Below are 10,570 nucleotides of genomic sequence, written 5' to 3'. Positions count from 1 at the left end.
TTTAAAAGACATATATTTTAGCTAATGTGCAGGATGGACCTTCTGTGTCTCTGTGCCTGATCATAAGCCTTTCTTTTCTGGGGAAGATACCCAGGTGAAATTAGTTTTGAGTTATTGGACAGTATCATTATTCCAAGAGCCAATAAATGTGATTTTCAGATCCTTCCCAAAGTATGTTCCCTTCCGAAATAATCAACTGGTTAAACTCACTGATGTGCAAAGAAACCTAAATGACAAAGAAAGAAATGATTAAATACTAATAATATAGAGGATACACAGTGTCATGGCTAAGAGGAAGAACTCTGCAGTCAGACCGCCTGGCTCATATCCTAGCTCCGCCGTCCTTTCCTAGCTCTGTGATTCTGGCAGGCGCTTAACCTCTGCGTGCACCTCAGTTTCCTCACATTGCAAAAGCAAGATATTAATAGTACCTATCTCACAGAGCTACTTTAAGGATTAAACACATATGTATGTATATGTAGGTTGTATGTGTGTATGTGTGGATCTTAAAAACATTTCTCGGACACAGTAAGCACGATACAACTGTTCGCTATTACTAATATTAATGGCAGCTGCTATTTACTGAATGCCTACTAGGTGCCTAAAGGCTGCCACAAACATCTCGATTTTCCCACAATGTATTACTGTTTCATTGAAGAGAGAAAGAAACTTGAGGCTCATGATGGTAAAGAATGTTCCCAACCGGTGACACAGCTAAGGGTATCAGAACTGCAGTCAAACCTAGGTCTGTTCAATTCCCAAGCCCATGGTCTTTCTATCAGGTCAACCTGCCTCCCAAAGAATTAGATTATAATCAGGAAATGCTAACAACAACCACAACAATAAAGAATATGATCGTAAAGGCAAAGAAAAGTGTGCTTACAAAGTCAGGCAAAAGAATATGATTATTTTTCCCAAGTGGAAATCAGTCAATTGTTCAGGCATGATTTCTAATGAATCTGTGTAATGTTTTTAATCAAAAAGAAGAGATTAAAGATTTTAAAAGTGAGACTTAAGAATGTTATATAGTAACCTATCAGCAGTTTGCAAGTCAACATATTAATCTAGAACACTTAAAATGTCTAAAATAATATAGGGAAAAAAATAGTCAAAATAATGTTCACTAAAAGAATGCCCCATGTTATTCTTATTAAATTTTAGGTCATATTTGATTTATAGCTAGATACCTACTTTACCACTGAAAGAATATTCCCTCAAGTAAATGAAAAGATTCAAAATCTTTTTTATGGAAATTGCTTTTTTTCTATGACCAGTTAAAACATCTCAGTCACTTACCTGCCCTTGGTGAGCCTTAAAAGGAACTTCCAGTAAGATGGTCGTAAGGTCTGAACTTCCATGACAGCCTAAGATTAGAATATTCAATTTGAGACTTCTTTTAGTAAACAGCAAATATTATCAGCAGTCTTAGGCAACAGAACATATTTGCCTCTATTTTTATTGCTCTCTCTATTTAACGACAGTGATGACAGTAGTGACAAAAACATGTATTAATGTTTAAGTTGATAACTCTCAAGAATCTTTGTAAATATGCCTTCAAATAGGAATATTGCTCATGGAATAATAATTGAGTTAATAGTTATTATTATTGGGAAGCGTTTACTAGGTACCCATTAGATAGCTGGCACTTCACTAGTTATAGTAAGTTTACCAACTTGGCAGCATTACTGTGAGAAACTGCAAATAAAAGCTGTCCCCCAAACTTTGCAAAAGCCCTAAGACCATTAACATCAATAACGGTGATTGCAGAATTTAAAGAGATTGAACGATGCTTCTATTAAACTAGATTCTACCCCTATCCTCACTGACTGAGTAATACTGGGGAAAAGCAATTATTCATATTTATGCCCATGGTATCTTTTTTTTGAAGTAAAATTAAGTTAGGGCATTCTAGCCAAGGTACTAGAGTGATAATTCTCCTACAAAAATTGCACTCTATTTAAACCTAAAAATTGTTGTGTTCATAAAACATGACCTAGCCCACTAAGTTAACATGTTTAATGATTTGAAACTTGCAAGCTATCTTGCTAATAATAAAACAAAAAAAGCATAAAATGTAAAAACTGGAAATGTTCCCAGGCCCTTATTTTTCCCCCATTGGTTTAATATATACACTAGAAACAGAAATAATTCTACTTCTCATTTGAAAAAGTTATACTTACTGCCTGGAAGCAAATTGCTGTAGAGATGGAATAGATGATAGTGTCTGCATGGGGAAAATAGGGAACCTTTCCTGCTTCAATACCTTTGAAATACATTGTCTGCAAAACAAGCACATAGCGCAAGATTTATAAAGAAAACAACTTTAAATAGCATTACCAATAAGGTGGAGTGATACGTTCCCTATCTACAACTATTTTTTCTACCTTTCAAAATCCTAACAATCTGTTCAGAGCTCAAATCATAGGTACTTCCCTGACATGTTAAGTGTCAGCCCTTCCCTTTCCCTCATTCACTCACCCCAAACCCCAGATGCCAGTAATAATACTTTTCTGTGAAATTCAACAGCACTTTATTTCTACCTCTTTTATGCTATTTATTCTTTACTGCTGTCTGTACAATGCCCAAGTCTTCCCTTCTCTGTTAGATCTATTCATTCATTCATTAAACATGTACTGGTGTAAACCCAATTAGCGCATAAGAAATAACTAACACACTCTAATAAGGTTACAAGATATCTATATTGATTAGATGTGTAGATCATCACATGTGTATGTATGTATTTCTATGTTTATCTCATATATATATATATATATATATATATATATATATAGGCTCCCCAGAGGAGGGAGCAACTACTCTGTCTACGACAAAGGACCAAGGAGAATTTCAGAAATGACTACATTGAGTAGTGGGCATCTCAAACCATCTGCAGTGAAGAACCACTTTTTAAAAAACAAAATTTCCAACTATCATGGCCTGATGCTTTTATAATACAATAAAAATGAATTACTAGAATTGAACCAAATTTTCACTATTACATTCAAAAAACAAATTACTCCATCGAGTTGCTGTAAGGTTTCCAAATGCTTCCTCTCAATTTCTATCCTTTCCTTGTCATGAACGGGTATGGTAATGAACAGTTCACAGACCAGCACTAGTCTGCTGACCCCACTTTTAATACTGCTGCTTTCTAAGAGGCCTAACATCAACAACTAGATAAGAGACGAAAAGCAGGGGTAACAAACAGGGTGAAAATACATGACATGTATGGGGAATTTCCAGCAAATTTATATGGATGGAACAAAGGATAATTCATGGAAATGGGTTTTCTGGAACGTAGGAATGCTAAAGTGAAACAAGTAAGAAAAGTGGAAAGATGACCAAGACAGAATGGTGTTTCAATAGGATGGAGGGAGCTTTAAGAAGACATGAGTGGACCATGAAATAAAGAACATAAAATAATTTTTTTCCAAGAAAAAAGCTGTTTATACAGCTGATTTTTAATTAATATTTTGTATTAATATAGCATTTTAATATAAAATTAACTTCAATCCGTAAGATATGTACAAAGAGATTTATAATCTACTTCAGTAACAAGATAAACATGGGCCATTATTTTGAAAGTAATATGATAATATATTACAAGGTACAGATATACTGTAGTGTATTCCTGTTAACAAAAATGAAATTCAGATGTGGTAGAATGGCATCATAGAAACGTTATGTGAAACAGGTATCTCTTGATATATGGGATCATTATGTTCCTAATTATTTCCCACAATAAAACTTATCTGTTGACCTAGAGTCTAAGTTAATGAAGAGTTGGGACTGTATCCTATACTTCTATATGCTTACCAGCACCACCGCAGTAATGGGAACATAATCGATACTCAATAAATATGTCTTGGAAATAATTTTTTCCAAGAAAAAAGTTGCCTATACAGGTGATGTTTACTTAAGATGCATTATATAGTAATATAGCATTTTAATATAAAATTAACTTCAATCATAGGAAAATGATTGCCTATTACACCATAGTCATTAATTCCACAAAGGACATAGTAAGCTTATACTTCTAATTTCCTGCATTTAAAAAAAAGTTCTCATCAGCACACTTATCAGATACGATCTGTTGATGTAAGAAACAGCGACACCACTGCTCGGCTTTAAAACCTCTAGCCATTTAGAGAAACATTTTACAAACTAGATCTCAATGTTGGATGGCCCCTATGTCAAAGAATATATTTTTTGCCAGCTAGGGCAAAAAAATATACTCTCTCACTCCCCTTTTCCTCTCTGTTAGCAAGTCCTGCCAACTCTATCTCCTAACCATACACCAAATCTGTGTACTTTTCTCCATCTCTACTGCTACCATCCTGACACAAGCCACCATTTTCTGCCTGAGACTAACGGTTTTCTCCCAGATTCCAGTCTTGCCTCTAACCCATTCTGTATATAATAGCCAGAATATTCTTCTTAAAATGTGAATTAAATCACGTCATTTCCATGCTTAAAGCTCTCCAATGGCTTCCAAAGGCACTGAGAAAAAATAAATGCCTCCTCCCCTGCCTCCTTCTCTCTCCCTCTTTCTCTCGTTTGGATAAAACAAATATGTAATTTTCTTAATGTCATTAGGGACACAGATTTTTAGTGAGATAAAACTTTTTAAAATTCAAACAAGTTAAATAAAATCTATAACCTGAACTTTGAATTGAAAACATCAATGTGCTCCTAATTATCTTCTCTTTCTCTGAAAAGAAAGGGAAAATAAATAGGATGCTCTAACTCTGTTCACTGGAAAGGCCAAGAAACAATGACTAGCCTAGGAGCAAAAAACCTTTAGCACCCAAACTAAGGTTTTCTAAATACCATTTCTCACCAAAAGAAACTAGGTGCCATTGGAGAAGCCTGATTCTATGTCTGGAGCAGGAAACCACCCAGGTGAGCCTGGAATATCTTGTTTTATCACAAAGCAAGAAAACTATCAAAGATACCGGCATTACGTGAAAAAAGAAACAGGAGTCAACTTGAAGAGGCTCTCATGGCCAAAGATGGGGCACTTTGAGCATAATGACTGCAATAGGTTGAAACAAATCAAATACCTTAAACTCCATAAAGACACCTGACAACAAAGACTTACAGGTCAACTTTGCAGGATGCTAGGGACTAACTCATTCCAAACATTAGCAAATAAAGGGAAGTAATCAAGCACTTTATTATGACTTTGTGAACAGACGATCTCACAGTAACCAAACAGCTGAAAGGGAAAGTTCTTTTTTGACGAATTCCCACTAATAAATGCAGAAGAAACAATCATATTAGATTATGATGATTTTGCAACCCTCAGTGAAATAATAAACCCTGGTCATTAATGGCTGCTAAAACAATAGGGTAAAAGATGGGGAACCTTATGTTGGCTCTATCAACACAGAGCCCGCTGATCCATCTTAGCATCCCTGGTGGCGAAGTGGTTGAGAGAGAGACAGGGGCTTTCCTGGTGGCGCAGTGGTTGAGAGTCTGCCTGCCGATGCAGGGGACACGGGTTCTTGCCTCGGTCCGGGAAGATCCCACATGCCGTGGAGCGGCTGGGCCCGTGAGCCATGGCCACTGAGCCTGCGCGTCCGGAGCCTGTGCTCCGCAATGGGAGAGGCCACAACAGTGAGAGGCCCGTGTACCACAAAAAAAAAAAAAAAAAAAAAAAAAAGAGAGAGACAACCCGACATTTTTGTGTTTCCTAATGTGATGTAATAGGAATTCACACACACAGTAAATGTGAAGTTTTTCTGCCACTACCATCCCCCTAAAAGAAACTGAACCTGAACTTGCTTAAGGCTCTAGATCTAATTTACAGTTTACAGACAATACATGAGTTAAAGGAACATGTTATAACACCACCAGTGAGGATGCAATCAGCAAAATCCAGAATGTGGGAAATTCCAAAGAATTAATAACCTAGATTATCAACAAATAAATGGCAAGGAAAAAAAGAAAGGGGGAAGAAAAGAAGAAAGGGTGAGGGATAACTATTATAAACTAAAAAGAGACCTTGGATCTCATCTAAAACAAAGGGATTGCAAAAGACATTTGTGAGGTAATATTGAAAATGCAAGCTCTAATTGGATAACGATAATAATAAAGAATTACCAGGTTTTTAAAATTAATGACATGCATTTTGATTATACCCTGATGGCATTCATGATTTGTTTGTTTTTAAGGAGTCCTTATTCTTTAGTTTTATTTTTTAAGGACTCTTTCTCCTCAGTTGTTTACGGATGAAGTGATTTGATCTATGGGATTTGTTTTAAAATAACTTGGTACTTGGGGGTCTGGAGCAGTATAGGTGAAAGGAGATTGGCCAAATGCTGTTAACTGTTGAAGCTGTATGATGGGGTACATGAGGGTTATCACATTATTCCTCCTATGCTTGTGTATATTTGAAAATAACACAAAGAAAAAAGAAGAAATAGGAGAACTGACTTTGTAAGTACTTTTATAGGATTAGAATTTGCTTTTGAAACTTTTACTACTAAAGCAGCTAAAAAGCTCTGTATCCTTTGGTTGTATGTGCTTAAAAATGTTTGCTTACCTCTACCAATTTGGAAGCTAAATACATGGAAATTGTTGTGCTTTTATAAAACATCATTGATATTCCCGCCAAAAATCCTGAAACAACAAATAAGGCAAAACTGATCAGAACTCAAAGTATTTCTTTGTTATTAAGTCACTCAGAAATGTTGATTCACTTAAATAGGAAAGAACTGATTTGTAGCACTGCCTTTTGTCACAACAAAATCAAGGACAGTAATATAAGTGATGACATTAAAATGGGGTGAATTCTTATTTATTATCACATATTTTTAAACTTAAAAATTGACCTTTAGAGTTAGGAACCACAGTTCTGATACACATATCACAAGAAACTACATTCTAAATTTAACTTTTAAAAACAGCAGTGGTCTTGCCAAACACAATGATCTTTTAAAATAATTTTTTAAAGGTTACTGGTACCATTTCTGATTTTAAGTGTAAATAGTCATTCATCTATTCTCCTAACAGCTCAAATTATGTTTAGTGCTGTCATCACGCTTCCCTCCATTGCTTTCATTCTATAAATGGAAAACCAAGGTGGTAGGAGGCCTGGAATACTAATAGTAGGGCTATTACTAATACATATCTGAAAAATTGTCTATTTAACTTAAGTAATACATATACTGAACTCACAGAAAATGTTTAGTTTTAATTTTTATAAAATTACTTGAGTTCCTAAAAAAATTATTATTAAAAAATACATCACTTGCCAGTGGTAAAATCAGAATATTTTAAGAAATCTAACTGCACTTCCACTAGTCACTTATATAATATTTTAAGTCGTTATGTTCTTTTGTGACACATTTTCCCTAGAATTTCTGGCCTGTAGCACGACAGATACCCAAGTTATTATATTGCCAACCCAAAACATCAGATGGCAAGAGAGCCTTGATATGTTAAACTTCACAAATACAAAATGTTTGTACTAGTGCCTTAATGGGGATTCTATTACAGAGAAAGGAAGATACAAAGAAATCAGATGAATTTGAAAACCATGTCTGCTTCATTCCTACTACTGATTGATGCAATAGTAATATATGTATTTTATCATTGCTTTACCAGCTATAATGGCATGCAGTTCATCATCCAGATTTCTGACCCAGCGCAGGAAGCAACTAGTACCCTGTATCAAGAAGAAAATACAATGACTTCAGTTGTTTCAGTTCTAGGAAAAAAATGCATGTAACATCTGTAATGGGTGAGTCATTAGCTGACCTTGGAGGCAAATTGGTGATCTTATTTAAATCAAACTGAATATATGATTGGGAAAATTATGAACAGTAACCTGTTATAACGTTACTGTTTGGATAGACCCTATTAAGAAATTATACATAAAATTTTCATTGTAATGATTTTTCAAAATGAATTCAAAAATTCTACTTTTGCTTAGATGTAGAATGCTGGGGAAAGTATCATTCCCATTCTAACAAGGAGAAAAAGCTGGATAAGCTACAACTCTGTCAAGTCAGAATCCTATAGTTAGAGAAAACATTTTTCAATATGAAGGTGAAATAAAGACTCTCTCAGAAATTTCGCACCAAGCTGGCGGGTAATCCCCATGTCGGTGTGACGTGCTAGCTCGGAAGAGTTTTCTGCTGCTGTCATGGTTCGTCTGCTAAACTGCATCGTTGCTGGGTCCCAGAACATAGAACATCGGCAAGATCGGGGACCTGCCCTGGCCCCCGTTCAGGAATGAATACAGGTATTTCCAAAGAATGACCACAACTTCTTCAGTAGAAGGTAAACAGAATTTGGCGATTATGGGTAGGAAGACCTGGTTCTCCATTCCAGAGACGAATCGACCTTTAAAGGACAGAATTAATATAGTTCTCAGTAGAGAACTCAAGGAACCTCCACAGGGAGCTCATTTTCTTGCCAAAAGTCTGGATGATGCCTTAAAACTTATTGAGCAACCAGAATTAACAAATAAAGTGGACATGGTTTGGATAGTGGGACACAGTTCCGTTTACAAGGAAGCCATGAACAGGCCAGGCCATCTTCGACTATTTGTGACAAGGATCATGCAGGAATTTGAAAGTGACACGTTTTTTCCAGAAAGTGATTTGGAAAAATATAAACTTCTCCCAGAATATCCAGGTGTTCCTTCAGATGCCCAGGAGGAGAAAGGCATATTTGAAGAATATGAAAAGAACAGTTAATATGAAAGTGTTTTCTGATCCATTTCTGATCTATTTCAAGCCTCCTCCTCCCCGCCCCCCCCAAAAAATATGTATTTTTTGTTGTAAAGACTTTTGTTGACTTTAGATCTATGGATAATTATTTCTAAGCAAAGTACCTTTATTCCCCATTAATCTTAACTAGACTGTATCAGATACCATTCGTGAAACGTTTCTTGCTGTAACTGCCTGAATGACCATCAAGGGTCAAGAATAGGTTACCAGCACCGGCCTAGGGTAGAATATCTACCAAGACAGCCCAAAGTGGGAGAGTCCCCTGGTAGCATAAGTTGAAACCAGAGCCTATAGAGCTAGGAGCTAGGCAGATGGGTCCAAAGGTCAGAAATAGATTATAAATAGAAGAGCTAGCACTCAGTTATTAAAATTAGATCAAAAGAGGGACTGTGAATTACTCTATATCACACTTGTGAAAAATATTCTGTTCACTCAGACCGGGAGTCAATAAGTTGAGAACGCCAGGATATTCCACACGGATAGTAAAGAGGCAGGTATGACACTACCTTTTCGGTGGTTAAAAGAGAAGGTCTGAGACCTTAAAAGACTTTGTTTCTGATCTTCAATGAGATTCCATGAGATGTTACAATGATAAAACAAGAAGTGGCTGCTCTTTACAAAAAAGAATAATCTAATATCAAGCATAATGGCTAAAATTAAAAATGCAAGGAGGTAATAAATTGAGAATGAATATTGCTAGAAACCAAAATTAGTAAGTTAGAAACTAAACTTCACAGAATTAAAAAATGAAAATTAAAACATGTTTTACCCATCATGTTAGCAAAGATTTAGATTAAGTATCCCCCCAAAAAAAGAGCATTTTCTGCCTTATAAATTGGGACCTTTTTAGAGTGTAAGTTAGCAATATCAATTAATATTCAAAATATTCTGGGTTTGGACCCAGAACTTGCACTTCTAGAAATTAATCCTGAACAAAGAAATGGACCCAAGAGTATTTGTTGCAACATTTTTTTTCAAACTTGGAAAGAGCCCAAATGTTGATAAATAAGAAATAACTAACCAATATGTCTATAAAATGTAACATCTGCAGCAGTTAAAAAGGACAAAGTACTGACAGAAAAACGCCAAAAATTGCTAAGCAAAAGAAGCAAATTGTGTATAATACTCAAAATGTTTAATAAATGTTAATGTGTGTGGGGGAAAAAACAAAAAAAAGACTCTCTCAGACAGATAGAAGCTGAGAAAATGCACCACCTGCAGACCTGCATTACCAGAAATGTTAAAGGTCATCCTGCAGGCAGAAGGAACAAGATACCAGATAAGAATTTAGGTATAAAAAAAGAGATGAAGAGCTCCGGAAATGGTAAAATGAAGGTAAATTTAGAAGACATGTTTTTCTTACCTTTAATTGTTATAAAAATGAATCAACTGTCTAAAGCAGTGGTCAGAAAACTATGGCCCACTAGGCAAATCTAGCCTGCCACCTGTTTTTACATGGCTCATAAGCTAGAATATTTTTACACCTCTCAATGGATAAAAATAAAAAACAATAATATTTTGTGACGTGAAAATTATATGAAATTCTAATACAGTGTGCTAAATTTTTATTGGAATACAGCCATGCTCATTCATTTATATATTGTCTATGGCTGCTTTCACACTATAACATCAGAGCTGAATAGTTATGAGTGAAACCATATGTTCCACAAAGCTTAAAATATCTACTCTTTGGCCCTTTACAGAAAAAGTTTTCTGACTCCTGGTCCAAAACAAAAATAGCAACAGCATATTGTGGGGTTTATAACATATGAAAAGATAAATGAATTGCACAAAGGATGGGAAGGAGGAATTACAAGTATGATGTGGTA

The 10,570-nt window shown here is 35.5% G+C and overlaps 1 protein-coding gene and 1 pseudogene across 3 annotated transcripts in view; one reads left to right on the top strand and one right to left on the bottom strand.

The window, feature by feature from the left end:
- The window catches only part of TMEM135 (transmembrane protein 135), a 256,453-nt gene that overhangs the window by 16,928 nt on the left and 228,955 nt on the right, over window positions 1–10,570 (bottom strand). For 2 of the 3 annotated variants that reach the window (XM_089915384.1, XM_022594059.3), the window contains 4 exons: window positions 7,609–7,672; window positions 6,548–6,624; window positions 2,181–2,279; window positions 1,297–1,364 (listed from right to left, as the gene is read on the bottom strand). In XM_089915384.1, the coding sequence (XP_089771510.1) occupies window positions 1,297–1,364; window positions 2,181–2,279; window positions 6,548–6,624; window positions 7,609–7,672 (308 nt within the window). The remainder of the gene's footprint in view (window positions 1–1,296; window positions 1,365–2,180; window positions 2,280–6,547; window positions 6,625–7,608; window positions 7,673–10,570) is intronic. The other variant, XM_089915385.1, reaches the window with a different exon arrangement.
- On the top strand, window positions 7,457–9,370 carry LOC149748754 (dihydrofolate reductase pseudogene; annotated as a pseudogene).

This window comes from Delphinapterus leucas, chromosome 7, assembly GCF_059928025.1.
Source record: "Delphinapterus leucas isolate spDelLeu-1000000601 "Yukka" chromosome 7, BTC_Dleu_Yukka2, whole genome shotgun sequence".
In the NCBI taxonomy this organism is placed as follows: domain Eukaryota; kingdom Metazoa; phylum Chordata; class Mammalia; order Artiodactyla; family Monodontidae; genus Delphinapterus; species Delphinapterus leucas.
This window is presented reverse-complemented; position numbering and strand designations above follow the sequence as displayed.